General features: G+C 37.3%; 1 protein-coding gene across 2 annotated transcripts in view; it reads right to left on the bottom strand.

Moving 5' to 3' along the window:
- LOC104587859 (uncharacterized) overlaps positions 1-17,508 on the bottom strand; it is an 80,179-nt gene extending 62,671 nt beyond the window's left edge. Inside the window, exons 1-4 of one of the 2 annotated variants that reach the window (XR_016077167.1) lie at positions 17,336-17,508; positions 17,144-17,219; positions 16,833-17,005; positions 16,542-16,681 (exon numbers count right to left, since the gene is read on the bottom strand). Coding sequence is in view for 1 of the 2 variants with exons in the window: in XM_010245615.2 (XP_010243917.1) it covers positions 16,603-16,681; positions 16,833-17,005; positions 17,144-17,219; positions 17,336-17,448 (441 nt within the window). In the remaining variant the exon portion in view is untranslated. Of the gene's footprint in view, positions 1-16,310; positions 16,682-16,832; positions 17,006-17,143; positions 17,220-17,335 lie in introns of those variants that run through there. The other variant, XM_010245615.2, reaches the window with a different exon arrangement.
- Positions 17,509-21,156: the final 3,648 nt, after the last annotated feature.

Here is a 21,156-nt window from a genome sequence, read left to right as displayed (position 1 = left end):
ATGTTTTGGATTCATCAATACAAATTTGTGTGAGAATTTTTTTTTTCTACCAAAAATGTTTTGGGTTGCAACACAAATTATTGTTTTTACAATTTGATGTTTCAACCATATGAAGATCAATGGTCAACCCTCCACATGCATTTTTCTAGTTGGAGTGATTCTCGTGTGATGAGACAATACATTCCTCACCAATTTGTATTGATAAACCCAAAAAATAGCAATGGTACCAAGCACAACTTAAATCCCTCATTTCCTCCCAATTCTCTCAACCCCCTATTTGCTCTGTCTAATAAAATATAAGGTCCAATAAAAACCAACCTCTAAATGTGGACTCCAAGGGTCGCAATACCATGGTTTTCAAAACTGGATCAGACTGGTCGGTCGGATTGGAAAAATCGAGAACCGATCATCTGACTGGTTCCGTTTTTTCCTATTTTTTTTCCCTAAAACCGTTGGTTTTGATCAACAAACCACTGAACTGGCTGGTTAATCGTTCGAACCGTTTTGACCATTTTTCAATTTTTTATTTTTTTTGTTAGAACGGACCAATTATTTGACCCAAACAATCGGACCATTTGAACCGATAACCAGACCCCTGATCGGTTTGGTCACCGAATTGGTTTTAAAAACCATGCCCATTCACATACCCATACTCATACATAGAATGTTTATGATCATGTCATTTTTTTTCTTGCACCATCATTGCTTGGAATACCAATATTTTACAACAGCTACAATTGCCTCTATTAGGATTAGGTCATATTTGAACCAGTAATTGTTTTAGTTAAAACCACCCCACCCCTGCACTATTGTTTAACATCGGTATAGACCGAGACAATAAACACACGGTTGGATGGTTTGGATCAACCACACAGTTTAGTATATGGCTTCTAGAGGAGTTTTCTACTTGAACCCTATAATCATTAATCATTGTTCCTATTCCCTAAAATTCTTTGAGAACTTTCCCTCAATATTTTATTTCTTTATTAGTTTCTCCTAATTCAAACATAAACTAAAGCTGCATTTGGTTTGAAAGAAAAGGTGGGGAATATACAATACATAAACCCACCGAGTCTAGTCTCCATTGGTGTTGTTCTTACCTACAATACACAAACCCGCCAAGCATAATCTCCATTATTTTACTCTTGTATTATTGGCGTGAGTTGCAAATTAATGAATTCAAAGTAAGCCTAACACCCTGTTTGGTTTGTAGGAATAGGGGTTTGAAATCGGAATGGGTTATTCTCTTATTTGGGAATGAAACCTCATTCCCTTATCATTTTCTTGGGAATGAAATCTCATTCCTGTTGATTTCAATTCTTATTCCTTTGTTTGAGGGAATGGCCATTCTCTATATCTTTTTTGGAAATAAAATTCCATTCCTGCTGATTATAATTCTTATTCCTATTCCTGTTTAAATCAAATAGATTATAGGAATAGACCATTTTAATTTTGATTCCATTATAAAGGATTTCAATTCCAATTCCAATTGTCAGTTTTTTTTTTCATTTATGATAATATGATTTATCACTTATCATTTTTATTCTCAAAAAAATCAATATTAATAATATTACTTTAGTTTATACGACCACTGCTTAAGGCGTGAACCTCTCTTACAATTTGATTTTGAGCGTTGAGGCGATAGGCGTAAGCCTCATAAAACACAAACACAAAGCCAAAGCCTTAAGCATTTTGGCTTTGGCCAACGGGAACAGCCGCCTCTCGCCTGTCGCCTCGAGGGCGTAAGCCTTTTGGCCTGGCTTCATCTATCAAACCAAACACAAGCTAATAACAGTTTTAGAATTGGATTGACCCAAATTGGATCAGATTATAAAAAGTGGAGCAGCATCAGCAAACCCTACTTCCCATATACGAAGCTTCCACGTTGGTAACTTTAGTGTGGCGGTCAAAAAGGTCAGTGCAGTAAATTTGATGGCAATAACCGTTGGAAACATGTTAAAAAGAAGCCAACCTTTATCCTTTATTTTCTCTCACTCTCAGCTGGTACAGCAAGAGCACTATACAGAAATGAACACGTATGGCATTCCTATTCCTGCACTTGTATCAGTCACATCATCCCCATGCCGTTGAAAACCAAGTGGAGAAAAACCCAGCAATATTTCAGGAAAAAAAAGGGAAAACAAGTTTTGCCCATCTATGTACAGTGTTTGGCAACATTTGTCATGATGTTGATTCTGGTCGCGGTCGGTTAGAGGCAATCTCTCAAGTGGGATCAAATCAATGTTCCCTCGGTTTTGTTGCATAGCCTTGTGAGTACGTGGCAATTCTTGTTTTATGATTAATTAACACGTGGCAAATGAAGTCCGGCAGTGCTAATTAATACAATTGTCATTAGACCATCGCGTAGTATGTGTTTGGCATCGGTGCTGGAAACATGGTACATTTTTTTCACAAAACGGTGTTAGGTATCTAGAGTTGTAAGTACTATTTTTAATTTTTTGTTTGGAATTGGTGCTGCCATATATAGATGTTTTCTAATAAAATAGCATTCGTTTGGTTTGGTAATGGTGTTAGTAATAACAGTTTCAACCACTGTTTTCAAAATCAGACCGGACCGGATGGTCGGATCAGAAAAATTGGGAATCGGTCAACCGGTTTCGTTTTCCTCTAAAACCGCTTTTTCCTCCAAAATTGTTGATTTTGGTCAGCAAACCATTGAACCAGCCAATTAACCATTCAAACCATTTGAACTGTTCAAATGGTTTTGACCATTTTTCAATTTTTCAATTTTTTAATTTTTTTAATTTTTTTGTCAGAATGACCGATTGTTCAAGTCGAACGGTCAAACCGTTTGAACCAGTAACCGAACCCCTGATTGATCTGACCACCAATTCGATTTTAAAAACCATGGTTTCAACATTAATTTATATTATCTAATGTAAAAATGATGTTACATTGATGATACATCATTGTATCGCTAGCAGCAATGCATCGTTTTTTCAAACATATTGAATTTGATGTTATTTCAGATCACACTTTCCTTGATTTTCAAAATAATGGCTGAAAACAATATTTTTTTCTGAGAAAAAAAATGGTATCAAACAAGAAAACATTATTTGAAACACCACTTTCTCTTATGTGATGCATACGTGGCATCATTTTCTCATAAAACAGTATCGATACCAAACATCACCCTAATTTGTTTGTAGTTGAACTTTGTTAGCATTGGATTAAAAGTAAAACAGATTTGGGTGATTGGTCTTTTAAGAGTCCACTCCACCTCAAAATTCATAAATTAATTCTAATGTATTTATCCCACATCCCTTGTAAACAGCATCCCCATTAAATTGAGAATCTTTTCTCCCTTATACCGACCCAAACTATGGTTTATGAATTATGAGATGGACTGAACTCGAATTACGCATTTTTTCATCTTATTTTGTTTATTTGCAATGTAGATGAATTAAAAGAAAATCTTAAAACAAAATAAAGCGAAAATCAAAGAAAAAGTGGGCTAGTCGCTAGAATTTGTACTCTTATGTAAATTGTATTAATGTAAATTAAAATGCACTTCAAACAAACAGGTAGAAAAATCCAAATAGTGGAGAGATATGAACCAGGAGGACCCATCTCTTTTTCCTAAAATGATTAATAGGAAATTAAAAGAAATCGCATTCATTCAATTACACTACCATCAGAATTTAGAACTCAAAATTCAAAAGGAAAAAAAAATTCAGACAATTTACATGCAACTAAAAAACTGTAAATACCATTAATTGAGAAATCTATTTGTTTTGCTTACTTGTACATGCAACCAAACAGAACCCAAATTTGAAAGGGATACCAGCACTGAATATTGAATGGGTTTCACAAAAGTGGGATGAATGAGTACAGTAATAATTGTCCCACAAAAATATCCACCCTCACTGACCGCCTCAAATTGGACCACCAGCGACCGAAATAATGCCCATCGCGGCCCACTTTTGCCAAAGCTTTCAAATGACTGAGGTGTTTGGGGCCCAGTATCTCAAAAGATCCAAATCCAATCCCAATATATACACATCTTTTTGCATCATCATTTTCACATACAAACAGTGCTGTATTTCTGTGTTTTGAACCCTCACCAAACAAACCCAGCCCTCATATGTTCAAACTTCAAAGCATCAGATTCAGATGCTGCTTCACCGCTCACCAACCAAGCCCAATAAAACCCAATTTCCTCCTACAGTGAAGTAAGTAACTCGTCTGATACTGGCTCAATGAATGAGGACCGAGTCAAACTCGACATAAGTATAAGTGTATAACCATCCATGGCCATAACCAATTAACCACAATTTTGACGGCCCAAGAAACTGGCCTAAGATCCGTCAGGGGGGGGGGACGGAATGTGTCGGTGATTTCTTTTCGGTTAGCTGGGCGGTACAGAATGCATGAACTCATTGACCACATGTCCGTAGGAGATTACAGTGGGTCCCACCTGGGTCATCCACGTCATCTGACCGGATTCATGGGTTTTGATTGCTTTGTCTTGTTTTCGCTGCTTATATATTTAATTTGGTAATTAAAAAATAAGATAAAATAGGAGAAAGGGAAAATAAAAAAAAAAACAAGAGGAGGTATAAATAAACAAACAGCTGCTCACATGGGGGAGAGAAACTAATAGTACTGTCGCGTGTCAGAGTGGTGTCAGGGGGGAGGGGCATAGAGTACGGCCAGAAGAGACAGCTGCTCACGTGGGTCCCGATGCTTTTGCGCTTGTAGGAAAAAGCATAGCACGCCGGCACGCGAGGCCAAGGAATATGGCACGTGCCACCACGTGACTCGGTTTTTCAATCAAGTTTTTTTTCCTCTAATTTTTAATTAAAAAATAATTCTCCTACTTGTAGTGTGCAACTTTTCCAGCGACCCACCCAACTTTTGGAATTTTCAACTCAGCCACTGCTGTGCTGCTGGTTTGCTTCTGTTTCAACCTCTTCGTGGTGACGGTGGCCGGTGGAGTCGTAGTAGTAGCCTAGTAGGGGGAGGAGGGGGACCTCACTTGCCACTTGTTCCTTCAAAATGGGGCCCACAGTTAAGTGGGTCCCACATTTTAGTGGACAATAAATACTTGGCTGCTGCCATGGTCGGTCAAAGGCGTCTGACCACTTCAGATCTAAACTCTAAAATCTAAGTCCTAATTAATCCTTGAAATCCTTAAACTTAAACCCTAAAATCTAAAATCTAAATTTTAAAATTCATAAATATTTAAATTTTAAATTTTAAACCCTAAATCTATATGAACCCTAACACTAGATTAATATGTAAAATGGGTCCAATCCAATGGGATAGGAGAAGTATGTTTGACATTGCAATTAAGAATATGTGGACGGGCATTTGGTTCACCCCACACACTTTCAGACTTTCTGATCGGGTTAATCTGCATGCAGAGGTAGGTCATGGGTGGGCCCCGAGACGCGTGCAAGTGAGTGACAAATGAAGATAAGTACCAGACCATTTGGGCAGTACCGACTATTCTACAGTGGACAAAACAATTCGGTACCCAAAAAAAGTTGGTGCATGCTTCAATTCCAAGAACCCGAACATAAAACAAACAGAATTGATACAATCAAAATAATAGACCCAATGCCCACATAAATGCAATGTGTTTAATTCCTTATGTGTTCATGTTCCTGGGGGAAGAGGGATAGGGCTAGAGACGTGGGTGGAATGGATTATGGATAACTGTCTTGGAGTTGGGGTTATCCAAATCAAAAAAACAAAAGAGTTTCTGTTGGGAAGAATTATTGTAGTTAGGTAAATAATGTCATTTGTGTAGAACTCTTTGTCGGACATTTTGGTTTTGGGGGGGGGGGGGTGGTGATGGGTGTCAATGTGAGAGAGGGTTATCGTATTGAAAATATCTTTTTAATTGTTGATTGAGTTTGGGCGAAACTCTGGTGATCAGGGACGATATGAACCTGGCCATGAACCTTGTTCCCATAGATGATACATTATGATATGTTATTTTATACTTATTATAATATGTATTATTTTAAATATAAGCTAACTCGTAGGAGTGGCCGAGGAAGGTGAGGTAAATTTGGGGATCCTATTTCTCATAAGTAGGGGTGAACAACGGAAAATTGAACTGAATTGATAAAATCGAATAAAAAATTTTGATTAATCGAAATGATCGGTTTGAAAAAATTAAAGATATTAATTCAATTTTGGTTAATCAATATAAATGAATATATTATTTATATATATAAATTAATATATAATTATAATATTTTATATTTATTATATATAATATTATGAAAATTAGAAAACTAAAAAATCAATGAATCGAACTGATGGTTAACAATCAATTAATCAACGATTTGGTACGGTAACGAACCCCTACCCACAGGCACGGGGATGGGGTTGAGATTTTCAGCCCAGTCAGGTGCGGGACAGGGATAAGGTGCGGTGAGGTACAGGTGCTTGGGATCGGGAATGCAGAATGTGAAAAGCAGCCCCAACCCGCCTAGTTTCAATTCCTAGAATCGGACAATCTGAATTACACCCAACAGAATACAATTATACTAGTCAACACCCACCTTACCCGACCAGACCCTTTTGTTGGTGTTAGTAAAGCCCAATTAGTATCAAGCCCTAGTTTTAAACAGATTCTATGAATGGTTGGAAGCTCTGCACAAAAATTATATTTGTATAAATGATAATTTGCGGAGTCCCCTGTTTCACAGGGATTGGAATGGAATCGTCGATTCTGTTGATTCAGTTTTTGTCAAAAACTGTTGAATTGGTCAATGATTTATTGATTCGAATACTCGAATCATCAAATTTTTGACTCATTCAATGGTTTTTGGTCATTTTTTTTAATTCTTTTCATCGAGAACCACCCAAGCAACCAGTTCCGTTTTATTCTAATGTCAGTTTCTAGCAAAAAATCGTTGAATCGGTCAACAACCCATTGACTCAAGCGATCAAACCGTTGACCCGTTAAATGGTTTTTGGTCTTTTTTTTTTAATTTTTGTTGTTAGAACAGGCCATTCGTTCAAACCGAACAGTCGAACCGTCGACCCAAAAACTGGTGGCCAGAATAGTTCCGTCTTTAGGTCGTTTGAGTCAAACGCTTGAATAACATAACACATATGGTACTGCTTAATGGACCTCAGACACTCAATTTTTTGCTTGTAATTTTTTGTTAGAATGAGTCATCTGTTTTTTTTTTTCATTGGGTACCGTCCAAGCAACCAGTTTTGTTTTACCCCAATCCCGGTCCCTGGCCAAAAACCATTGAATCAGTCAACGACCCATTGACCCGAGTGGTCAAACCATTAAACCGTTGACCCATTCAATGGTTTTTGGCCATTTTTTTATTTTTAAAATTTTTGTTGTTAGAACGGGCTGTCCGTTCGAACCATTAACCCGAAAAACGATGACCAAAATGGTTCCGTTTTCGGGTTGTATGAGTCACACGTTCGAATGACATAATACGTATGGTACTACTTAATGGACCTCACACACTCAATTTTTTTGTGTAATTTTCGTTGTCAGAATGTGTCATTCGTTCGAATCGGACGATTGAACCGTCGACCCAAAAACTGGTGGCTAGAATGGTTCCGTAGTTTTTTGCTTCTAATTTTTGTTGTTAGAACATGCCATCCGTTCAAACCAAACAATTGAACCATCAACCCAAAAACCAGTGGCCAAAATGGTTTCGTTTTCGAGTCATATGAGTCACATGCTCAAATGACATAACATGTATGGTACTATTTAATGGACCTCACAAACTCAATTTTTTGCCTATAGATTTTGTTGTTAGAATGGACCGCCCATTCAAACTGGATGATTGAATCGTCAACCCGAAAACCGGTGGCCAGAATGGTTCCATAATTTTTTGCTTGTAAATTTTGTTGTCAGAACGGGCCATCAATTCAAACTGAACGGTCGAACCATCGGTTGTCAAAACGTTATTAACAACATTTATCAATAATAGTAAGTAATTATACTATTTAATTATTAAAATTATTTAGTTATTTTTAATATAAAAGTAAATATTAAATTTATGAATAGGATTTATTAACAATATTCATTAAATTAATTATTACCAAAATTAAATTAAAGTAACATTATTTATCAATAATAATAATTATGATTTTATTAAATAATCAATAACAGTACTTTTAATAACATTTTTAATTATTTTTAATATAACAATAATTACTAAATTTATTAACAGTATTTATTAATAACAATATTTATAATTTTAATTTAAAATAAAATTAAAGTAAATATCTATTTATTAACAATATTTATAATAACAGTAATTATTAATTATAATAACTAATTATATATTTATTAAATTACTGTAATAATCAGTAATTACTGTTATAATAATAGCAGTAATTCAGTAATTACTGTTATTATAATTAATAAGATATGGGTGCTCTCACATGGGAATCTACTCGCACGTGTTCTATATATATATATGATGAACACGAAAATAAAAAAGGGCAGCCTAATGCTCCAAGTTCTCGCTAATGCAGGGTCTAGAAAGGAAGAGATGTATGCAGTCATACCCTTGTATAAGAGGCTGCTTCCAAAACTTGAACCCTGGTCACTTAAGTCAGAACAAGTAAATTCCAACAATTTTAGAATGTTTAAAGATAATACACTAAATGTCACACACACACATATATTGATTCAAATTACTCAGTATCAATTTTTTTTTCTTATTGCAAATTGTCATAATTGTTGATAGTGGTCCACCCACTGGTCCCAAACCAAGACATTGCCTGGGTAAGGTTGCATGCTAGATTTGTTAACAAGGCCAATGCAGAATTGTATATCACTGTTTTCAAAATCGGACTGGACCGGAAAAACCGGGTATCGGATACCTGACCGGTTCTGTTTTCCTCCAAAACCACTTTTTTCCCCCAAAATTGTTGATTTTGATCAGCAAATCACTGAACCGGCCGGTTCATTGTTTGAATCGTTCGAACCGTTTTTCAAAATTTTCAAAATTTTTATTTTTTTGTCAGAATGAGCTGGCCATTCGGGTCAAACGGTCGGACCGTTCAAACCGGTAACCGGACCCCTGACCGATTCGTTTTTAAAAACCATGTTGCAGATATTATCGATGTCTTAGAGGTCTGAACTCTGAAGTGAGACAGACCCACATCAACGATCCAATTTAAAAGTTACCCAAAAAAAGAAGGGGTGTTTCATCCACAACAAATCCATATTTGAATCATGCATATCTTGAACCGTTGGGTCATTGAATCAGTTACAGATCTTATGATCATTATCATCATCATCTAAGCTGTCTCAAACTATATGAGGTAAGTTACATGAATCCTATTTTACCATATACCATATGGTCCATATCATCTACCCCTGGCTCTTTTAGCCCTTTCAACTTATAACTTGGAGTGCAATTTGAATTGGTCCAAGTTAGAATGTAGACTGTTTACGGATCAGGCCTTCTGGCCTGGTCCATTAAAGGCCAATCCAGGCCCACCCTAGTTGCACCACTACTTGTAACATATCCTTTTTGGGCTGTGACCAGACTCCCTGTACTCTACTTGTTCATGCTTAGGAGGTACTGCCATTCTAACAAGTTTTTAATAAGGATAAAATGTGTGGGTTTAACCAGGTTAAATATGGACCGATGAGATCCATTCGGCTCCAACCGAACTTTTTTCTTTTTGATAGAGACAGGCTGTGCTATACAATACGGGGGAAGCATGTCCCCTCAAATCACACATACAAATAAAAGCTAAGGGACCCGGAAGATTGTTAAGACTAAGATCAACAAACCCTCGAGACAATGAGAGAGCTGCATTAGCTAAGCCAATCCGTTGCTTGATTTACATGTGCCTGTAACGAAGGTCCTCATTTAGCTGCAGTTTCAGTTCCAACCAATCCCGCACAATGTTCCTCAACCTATACGGGGTGGTGATGGTGATGAGCTTTTGGCAAGAAATAACAATCTTTGAATCGCCCTCAGTGATGATGGGATTGTTGATAAAGTTTGCCGCCAGATTATGGGCCTCTCAAGCAGCCCAAGCTTCAGTCAGGTTGATGAAAGTAGAACTTGATGTTGCACGATCTGGGCATTCCTACCTGGCTGTGACCTAGCTTCCGGCTAGAACGAACGGCACCTGAGAGGAAGGAGGAAGTGAAGGGTTCCCGGGGAGATATCCTGGTGGGAACACTCTGACGACTAAGTTAGAACTGGAGAAGAATCTCGAAGAGAGAGTAGAGAGTAAGAGTGCTGAAAGTGCTTAAGCTTCAATACCTTTGCTTCGCGAGGGTGGTGGTCCTTTTATACCAGAGGTCGGTTACATCAGGTGTAACCGTCATTGCCCTAGCCGTTAATGCCAGGACTGAGGTGGCAGGTGCAAGCCGCCACTGTGGGCTGCTGCGGCAGGGTACGGACTCATTAGGTGTGCTAAGCTTTTCAGGGACAGCAGGCACGCCGCCGCCTGGCAAGAGATGTGGGCATTGCCACTAGATCCGACAAGTACAGATGTCAGGCGGATCTTCCCTACAGGCTACCGAACCACTTTGGTCCGACAGGTACGAATTCTGCAGGTGCAGTCCCGAGGTACTTCTCCCTCGGGACACTTAGCCAAAAGCTGAGATGCCCCCTCCTCAAGAGAGGAGAGCTCGGGGCTTAAGGGGAGCTCGGGCTCCTACGCGGGGAGCCCGGGTCCCTTAGGGCTGCGGGAGCTCGGGGCGCTTAGGCCTTGTGCTTGGGGCGGGCTGAGCCTTGCTTCCTAGCGAGCTGTTACTCCTGCCGAGTCGTTTGGCTTCGTCGAGCTTGTTATGCTGGGTTGTGGCCAGGCTGTCGTGCTGAGTTGTTGCTCATGCCAGGTCATGTTCACGTGTCCCCATGCTATGAGGTCGGGCCAAATCACCCTACATCAGAACCTAAGTTGTAAGCTTTGTAGTTCAGGCTCCAATCGAACTTCATTGAACCTGTACCCAACCCTACCAGGTCTTATTTCATCCAAACGAGGCATCAAAAGCTCAACAATTTTGCTGGAGGAATTCATGAAGCAATTTCATGGAAATCAACCCATAGGTTTACAGGTAAGTTTTGATCTAAGAGGTCAATTGTTCAAGCTTGAGCACATTCGGGTTCCTTTTTTATTAAGGTTGCATTTGAAAACAATGCAAATGGAGTGTAAATCCCGGTTCAGGATAAATTTACATTCTGGTTCACTTTTGCCTGTGTTTGGCAACATTACATTTATGCATTGACAAATGACAGATCAATACATATTTACGTTGATAATAAGATGAAAAAGTACATCAATAAAAAAAGAAGTAAATTTGCATTCAAGTGGGCTTTTGATAAAAAAAGCATATGCTTTATTGAAATTCATGTTTGCATCCATTACAGCTAAAAGTCTGTTTGGTAAGTCAGTGCAAAACTAACCCAATTTTATAATTTATATGATCCATTTTACACTCTACATATTTGCATTCAGACTTATCTGCATCGCATTGTTTCCAAACGCAGCCTAAGTTATTCACATATCAAAGGAATAGTTGGGCCTGTCCGAATTGGGCTTAGGCGTGCGGAAGGAAAGTAGGCCAATTGGATTTTATTCTACGTTCAACGCGATAGGTCAATCGTCTAAGCAAGTCAGTCTGGCAAACTTAAAATCATAAAGATTAGGCCCATCTTCAGTCTTCACATGTTTCTCATTCATGCAGGAAAAAGAGGATTTGAGTAGATGGGATTAAAGCAAAATCCCCGCCCTAATATGGGCTTAAATTCAATGAAAAGTGAGTGCGTGGGAGGCCTTGCGGGATGGGCTTGGATCTATATTTGTGTAACTACATTGAAGTTGAGCAGCAAACATTACGCCCATCTTACATTTTGCAGGTTGGATTTTTTTAAGCCTAAAAAGGCAAATGTTATTAAGAAATGCTCAGAATACATCCATGATATTAGAATAAGCAAGAATAAAGTTGAAGAAAGTTATAAGGAAAGTGGAACGATAAATCATAAAACCCTTAATAGACAACCGATTTAAACTGCTGATGAAGAAGATAGTGACCCTGAACATCGGGAGAGATGACTCATGAGATCTCTGCAAACAGCGCAAACCCATAAAATGCCAAGAAAAGGAGGACCGGCTGCCTCCAACCGAGACAAAACTCAACTGATCCAGAAGTTAGAAAATTAGTCCAAACAGTAAAATCCATCTACAGGACCTATGGAAGCTACTCTCTTCTTTCCCCACTAAAAGTCATAAAGTAAAAGAGAAACAGAACTCAACTAAAGTAGAAGTTAGAAAATCAACCCAAACAGTAAAGTCCATCTACAGGACCTATGGAAGCTACTCTCTTCTTTCCCCACTAAAAGTCATAAAGCAAAAGAGAAACAAAACTCAACTAAAGTAGAAGTTAGAAAATGAGCCCAAACCCCTACACTACTCTCTTCTTTCCCCAATAAAAGTCATAAAGCAAAAGAGTAAGGAGAAAGTGAGAGAGAAAAAAAATACTAGTTCAACTATGTACATGAAAAACAGAAAGTACTTTTCTTTTGCACCTCAAAAGTACCATGTAAAGATGTTAACTTTTAGGTCGTGTTTGGATGGGGCGGAATTGAGGGGACCAATTCCACAAGTTTCAAGGTACTGACTGTGCTTTGGCTTCATTTTTATGCAATGACTTGAAATGGGAAACTAACGGGTTTGGATTTATAATTTCACTTTTTTTTTTGAAGAATTTTAAATTCCTTGATGGAGTAGTACTAGTCATTTGAATTCCACGAATAAACCTAGCTTATTTATGTTATAAAAAACTTGGCACTGATGATGCCTAACGAGGGAATTTCAAATATTTGAATTCTAATAAACAATCTTATTAGTAATACTAGTCTTTTAAGCTTCAATTTGTTAGTAAGGGAATTTATCATGTAGAGCCCGTTAAATCATATTATACAACTGATATACAAAAGAGTCATATACTTAGGAGGTGTTTGGCAATATGGATGATTTTGTTTTTCAAAACAAAAGCAACTGCCGCATCAGTAAAAATAATATTATTTTGCTGATATAGCAGATGTCCTTGTTTTGAAAAACAATATTGTACACATCTGCGAAAACCCCCTTTGTTAGTGGGTTGGACGATGTCTGAAGCAAAATCAATTTGAATGGGTTGGATGGACCAATAATAAAGATTGAATTAGACCAGATTTAATAGTCCAATGTACTTATTGGATTGGACCTGGTCCACTTGTAATGGATTTATATTAGACTGGTTGGATTTAACCAATATCTAGTCCATTAAATAGAGGGATAATAGCATATAAGGGAAACTTTTGGGCCCTAATATCAATAAAAGTAATATATTAAAAAAAAATAAAATTAGATTAACTTTTTAAAAATAATATCAATTAAGGGTAAAATTACTGTTCATCTTCTTTTTCTTGCAATCTATTCAATATTGTTGCCGCCGGCCGCTGCTGCTGCCGCCGCCCCGGCAACGCCTTCGGCTATCTCCGCCCACCTCTGCCTCCGCTTCCGGCAACGTTGCCGTAGGTTGGTGGAGACAGAGGTGGTGGCAGTGGCGCTGGTGGTCATTCATCTACCCAACACCACCACCTCTGCCTCCGGCAACGTTGCCGGAGGTGGGCGGAGACAATGGCGGCGGCGTTGGGTAGAGGAATGACCAATAGCGCCGCCGCCTCTGCCTCCACCCACCTCCGGCAACATTGCCGGAGGCGGAGGTAAAGGTGGGCGGAGATAGCCGGAGGCGTTGTCGGAGCGGCGACAAGCGGTGGCGGCGACACTGTTGAACAGGTTGCAAGAAGAAGATGATGAACAGTGATTTTACCCTACCCTTAGTTGATATTATTTTTAAAAAGTTAACATAATTTTGAATTTTTTTTTTTAAATATATTACTTTTATTGATATTAAGACCCAAAAATTGCCCTTATATGCTAATATCCCTTAAATAGAAGATAAGAAGTTTCAAATTAGTCATCCTTGGTTTTACTATCAAGTAGCTTTTTGATTCAATGCCCATGTAAGCAGTGCTAGATTAGAAAATCACATGTTTGATTCCAAAGTTGTCTTTGTTTTGTTTAGATGATCCAAACTCTTGTTAGTTTCAAAAGTCTTTTTTTCAGCTTCCATAAAATGGATTATTTTCAACACTTTATTTCTTACAACTTACATTTGCTACGTAACCCTGCGCTGAAACAAGTAAATCAAAGCCTTTGATTTGCTGATATGAAAAATATGGCTGTTTACTTGACGATACACCATGTGTTCTCTATTGATTTCATTCAGACCTGATTTTTTTATTTGATTGTATCCTTAAGGAGTGTTCTCTGAAAATCAGGTACTATGCATCAATACTCACGGGGCCGGGTTGATTGGCCAAAGCACTTTGAGAATAACCGAAAACACCTTCTATAAACCTTTAGAACATATATAGCAAGGGAAGATTATGAGAGTCTTCCGATCGCTCTGGGGGCTATTGTTTTCACTTTTCATCAGCATCTAACATCACATGATCGACTTACAGCCGATCAGACAGCAAGGTCCCCGACCGGATGATTTTGTCTTTTGGGAGTTCCTCATATATAGTTTAAGACAGTTTCCGAAAAGCGAAGGGGGCCGCCTAACTACATGATTACCAGTTTTACCCATCCTATATGTCACAATTATTGGAGGATGGTGCTAGAGTTTTACCGTGGCAGTCAATCTGGCAAAACTCTTATTTGACATATTGGATATATTTGGTTCACTGTTAAAAATTATTTGGATATATCAAGCTAGGGGTGGCAAAACTTAATCCCCTTAAACTTCTAGATTGATAGTGATAGTAAAATTACTAAATTGTCCATTCAAAATTCCATTGACTAATGGTAAGAAATATCAAGATGATGAAAATGACCATTCTAAAGCACAAGGGCATTGATGAATCAATCATTCTCAAAGTGTGTTGTACAAATAATAAGCTTGAGAGAAACATGTTTTTAGAAAAAACTAAGTTTTATTTTATTTTTGGAGTAATAAGAGAGAATAGAAAAGCTAAGGTTTTTTGGGGGTAATAAGAGAGACCAGAAAACTAGGTTAAAAAGATAAAATTATATCACAAATAACACGAGTAATTTGGGGTTTTAGAAATGCTTACTGAAATAATATTCCATGAAGTTAACTGATAGAGTGCGGTGAGGGCAAAGTGCTGGAATTCAGAAGTTAAAACTCTGTCTCAAAACTTCGGGGGGCAAAGTTTCACCACCCCATACTTATAGGTAGGGTATCCAACCCATCCTATTCCTAATAGTACCTGTTTATCAAAACCTTATAGATTTTGGAACGGGTTTGAGTTTTGACGTTAGAGCACCCATTACCTGAACAGAATTATACTTAACATGGGGACCCACTCTCAACACCCGATTATAATATAGTAAAAAGGGGTTGAGATAGGATGCAAAACCTTGCCCTTGTTTCCCATTATAGGCATCTTTAGCGCTAACCTAATAACACACCATTTCTTTTTATATGCGCCAACACGAAGGATCAACTGATCAACATTCTCCAATAGAGGAACAAACCCTAAAAGCACAACCCCCAATGCTAACCACATCCAATTCCAAGCCAAACAAAACCTGGGGTTTTATTGAGAAATAAAAATTGCCAAGGGAATCAGTCACCTGGGTCAGAGGTTTGCTGACCAAATTAATGATTTTTAGTGAAATAATGGTTTTAGGGTAAAACGGAACCAGTCACCTGACCGGTTCTCAGTTTTTCCTGTCTGACCATTCGGTTCGGTCCAGTTTTGGAAACCATGCAAAGCAATATAAAGCTTAAATAGTTAGAACACGGGATCTGCTCCTCCCAAATCGCAACTCACAGCAACTTGCAGCCGTGCATTGAGAAAATGACAGTATTAGTACAAGAGATATTTCCGGTGTGTGGCTACAAATGCTGTGAAAATGGTACGAGGCGTGCACTATGAGGAGCAAATTCGAGTTCTAAATACTTAAACCCAGAAAGGAGGCAAGAGGTGGTGAAGGATCCCCTCTTTCCAAGTCGGATAAGATAATTCAAGAATCCTAAAAAGTTCCAAACCAGCCCATAATGTCTTAATAGACCAAAGCAAAGTCAGAAGCCACATCATGATCCTAAAAAACCACCCTCTTTTCCAATGAGACTCATCAGTCATTGAAACCTCGAAAGCCACATTAGAACCATTAAAACTTGAATGAAGGTCGCCGGGGAACAGGTCAGTGAACAATACATATTCAGACCAAGAGGTGTGCTGTGAATAGACGCCCAAAGAAGAGATGAAAAATATAGAACTGAAATACCATCAAGACACCGAACAGGACATTTGCAGAATGAAGGCACTAACTGAAATACCAAATTTAAGGAAAGAAGTCAAGTATACAATATTAAACTGTCATAAATGCCACAAGATCTTTGGCTTTCTTTTTTGGTTGAAAGCATCATATATTATTATTGAGTATACATACAGCCACCAAAGCAGAGTCATAGTGTTTTGATCCTTCACTGTATTTTGTGATCTTCCGCTTACTTAGACCCTGTCAATTGTAATCTCTCTCTCTCTCGTACACACAAATGAAACAAAAAACCAAACCAGTAGTAGTCTAAAAAGTTCACTTTCTAAGAAGAAGATTGATCCCCAACGAAGCCGTGCTGATCATCAGCCCCATCATCGCCAAGAAACTAAGTTTCCTGTTACACACCCAAAAAATGAAATCCATAACAGAAAAAATAGGAAAAAGGAAAGAAAAGAAGACGGAAATGGAATCAAAATCAAGAAGAGAGAATTATCACAGATTGAGACCAGAGATACAAATTAGAGCTAAAATGGAAGGTTGATTACCCGATTTTCAAACGATTGTCAGGAACACCAGTTGCATAGCCAGTGAAATAGAAATAACGACCCACTATATAAAGGAGTCCAAGCCCAGCAGAAATTTTAGGATATTGGAGTCCTCCCAGAAGCAGCGATACAAAGAACATAGGCATCATCTCTAAAGAGTTCTGGTGCCCTCTCTGCACCACCCATTAATTAGATCAAAACCCAGAAACCAAAAACCAGAACCCATCTCCCAAATTAAAAAAAAAACATTAAAATAAGCATCAGTAGAATGTGGGCGTCTAATTTCTTCTGAAATTTTTTCTTCGCAATACCTGAACGCAATTGAAGAGCTTTGCATCCTTGTTTTCAGATTCTAATGCGTAAAGAGTTGGATAAAACACCTTATACCTGCAATTTTATCATCCCAAAAGAGATCATTCGGATTACTTCAAAGAAAAACAGAAAAAAAAAACTCGGTAAAGGTAAAAGAGGAAAAAAAAAGTATTTGGCATGAATTTTCATACTTCTTTCTCGCCTTGCCGACTTGGAAAGCCATCCACGCATTAAGAAAGCCATAGAGAACCAGCACCAGCACAACGTATCCATACTCTCTTGGTAGCAATTCTACTATAGCCATTTGATTCTTGTTATTCTGCTCTGTTGCGAATTGATTTGGCTAGTGTTTTTGCCTTCTCTCTTCGGGTATATATAAATTACAAGCATTTATTTTCCTTTTGTTTTAGCTACGTCACTCATGATGACATGCATGCTTTAAAACCTTTAAATTAACAGAGAGCACCCCAAGGGGCATGCAGATAAGAGGTAGGGAACTACTACCAACAAAGCGCTCCTAACACTGTTCCAACAAGCCATTGCAGCCGTACATTAGGAACACCTCCCTGGAGATGTTCCCGATGTGCGGCTGCAGTGGCTGGTTGGGATTTGTTGGGACCATATGAGAACACAAGGGTTGAAAAAGAAGAGTGGTCGGTGCTGGGAACATTCCATTGAACGTGTTTGAATCGTTGACTTTGTAGGTGTTCTTCATCGGTGCTGGGAGCATTTAATGTTTATGAGAAAAATGGTGATAGGCATATGGAGATGTTATTTTTTATTTGGAATCGGTCCTGCTACATGAGCTGTTTTATGAGAAAATAACACTGATTTTGTTGGATACCAGTGCTGGTAATAGCGTTTTAAATATGGTCTATATTATCCAACGTCTAAGATGATGCTACATCGTTTTCTTAGAAAACATTAAATTTGGCGTTGATCCAGTCCACACTCTCCTGATTTCCAAGGCATGGTTTAGAACAATATTTTTTCTGGAAAAATGATACCAAACAAGAAGACATTATTTGAAGCACCACTTTCTCTGATGTAGCACCCACGTGGTGGCATCGATGCCAAACACCCACTTCATGGACGTCTTGACACTCCCCAAAAACAAGAGAGTGGAGACTACAATCATAGCCACAATCGTTGCCTCTAATCATATTTCTATAAATATTATAAAAAGAAATTAATAAAAATTTGAGGGTCCACATACACTTGATCTATTTTTTAATATTTGAATTCAAATCTTATTCATCAAATTTAGACCAAAACCTTAAATTTGAATCTGATCCCACTTCATATCTTTAAAAATAAAATAAAACTAAACTTTATTAAAAAATAATTACCTTTTAACTTATGCATATGAAAAATTTATATAAAAGGAAGAAATTAAATAGAATGTGCATCTATAGAATTAGAGAAGGATTGAAAATTAATGGTGCATATGGGGTTTCATGTTATAGGTGAATACCAATTAAGTTAAAAGAAAAATTTTATGAAACAATTGTAAAGACAACAGAGTGTTGGACAATTAAGAAACATGTTAAAAAAATGAGTGTGTTAAAATGTAAATTTTGATATGAGCAATGAAAAAATTAAAAAGAATAGCATTAGAAATGAAATTGTTCGAAGGAACGTAGGAGCATAGACCCAAAAGGATATGTAGTGTTGAAGCTAGGAGTGGCAGCAACCCTCCTAATGAAGGTCAATTTTATCACTTACAAGTATAGAGAACAATTCTTGTTAGTAAAGATAAAGATTATCACCCCAAGAAACCCCAACCCCATTACCAAGGGTCAATTATATTAAGGGGAGAACAAAACGATAGAAACGAAAGTCTTAGAGGGTGTTTACTAGTGTGGCACAAAAAAGCATGGTATGTTTTTCAGGTCATTGGCCCTACTGTGATCAGTTTGAAATTGCAGTTTGGGGGAACACATCACACCACACTACACATTTTGTATTGTGGTTTGTGTGGTGTATTCCATACCCTTGAGATATGAAATACATATATTTTTATTAAAATATTCTAAATCAATGTTTTATAAGTGTTGCAAGGTGTAGTGGGTTGTGGAACATGAGATTTTATCGTGGTCCAAATTTTGACAATATATTCAGTTCTAAAAATCAATGCAACTCAGCTCAGAATGTGAAATGGTGTAAAAGAACGCATTTTTTTCTATGGTGAAACAAAATGACTTACCGTGGTTTTTAAAAACGAACCGGTTCGAATGGTCCGATCATTTGACCCGAACTGTTGGCCCGTTCTGACAAAAAAAAATAAAAAATTTTAAAAAAATTAGAAAACGATCAAAATCGATTGAACGATTAACTGGCCGGTTCAGCGGTTTGCTGATCAAAATCAACAATTTTAAGGGAAAAAGCGGTTTTGAGGGAAAACGAAACCAGTCAGCTGACTGGTTCCCGATTTTTCCAGTCTAGTCCGATTTTAAAAACCAGGTGAATTACAACCACAATACCAAACACTCCCTTAGAAAACCCCATTAGGAAGGTGTGACAATGGCAAGACTTGCACTCATTATTTTTTTATTTATGTGTATTGACTTGTTATCGTCGATCCATTTCTTTATTTGTGTTCATTTGTTTCTCTTTAATGTATATATTGCTTTAATTCACGCATACATTAAAGAAAATGTAAATGGAGAGACTTGAGTCATTTGCTTTAAAAATGGAAAAAATATCCGTCTATTCACCATATTTAAATATGATTTTATCTGTAAAATATATTATATATAATATTTATGTAACCCATAGAATATATATATATATATATATATATATATATATATATATATAATGTGCAAAATCATGAATATCGCAAAATAATTGAGGGATTCAAAAACAATGCTTAAAAAACATTTGAAGTTGTGAAAGATATGTAGAATTATCAGGAGGCCACTGGAACATATTAAGAGACTCCATGATTGTTAGTATTTCAGTACTGTTTGTATAGTTACAAAGTGCATAGACTAGTGTAGCTAGGCCCTAGACCCTATTCATGTGCCTTAGAGCTCAAGGTCTTCCAACACTCCAAAGGACTCATGGAACTCAAGTTTAGGATTTCCAAATCACTTTTTGCCCCTTTTTACAATTGGAGCTTTCTCCTTTTCTAAGCTTTCTTCTCCTTCCTCTGAGTTCGGTTTTTCATTTGCTTCAACCTTTGTCCCTTTTCATTATCTTTCTTTGCGAATTTGGCACTTTTGCTACTCTTTAAGCTTATCGACTTTAGTAAATCTTATCCTTCATTTATCATTTTGGGACCCTAGACTTATCCTCCTTGGCCAAATCCTAATTGTTTTGGTTTCTCATTCTTCCCATCACATTGATTATCTTCACTCACTTTTCTCACATTTTCGGATGGCTCATAGTGAGAGGGAGCACCATTAAGTGGCAACCCAAGTAAACAATTCTAGTCTTAGGTATTTGATGAGAGGTCATAAAAGCTTTGGGTTTCTCAAAGAGCTGGTGTCAATTGACCTATTTTGTCTTCAGTTTCCCAGAAGGTAGAATTTTCCTACTTGTGATTTGAGACAAGGGGATTCTTTATCTCATTATCTTTTCTTTCTGAGCATGGGGGATTATTGTTCTACCTTATTAATAAAAAGCTGAAGATCAGAACTTGATTCATGGAATTAGGATTTGTAGAACTGTTCCTTCTGTTTCTCATTTATCTTTTTGTGGATGTTGTGTTTTTATTTATTAGTTCTTCTAGGGAAAAGGTTGCTAACTTACTATATTTTTGAAATGTTTCAATAAATGTCAAGACAACTTATAAATTGTAATAAATTTGGAATTTTTTGTAGTAGAAGTGTAAGTCATAAAGGAGAAAATTTGATTAGCTGCTAGCTAAAAATGGGGAATTTGGATTGTAAACCTAAATATATAGGATTCCCCTTTTTTGGGAATAAAAATAAATCCTCCTCTGTTCATTTTGTTAGATAATCTTTCGACTAAGTTAAATGCTTGGAAAGCTACCAATTTGTCTCAA

The sequence above is a fragment of the Nelumbo nucifera genome, chromosome 6 (assembly GCF_055504915.1).
Source record: "Nelumbo nucifera cultivar China Antique chromosome 6, China Antique-T2T, whole genome shotgun sequence".
Taxonomy (NCBI): Eukaryota; Viridiplantae; Streptophyta; class Magnoliopsida; order Proteales; family Nelumbonaceae; genus Nelumbo; species Nelumbo nucifera.
Note: the sequence above shows the minus strand (reverse complement) of the source record. Positions and strands in the feature narration are given on the sequence as shown.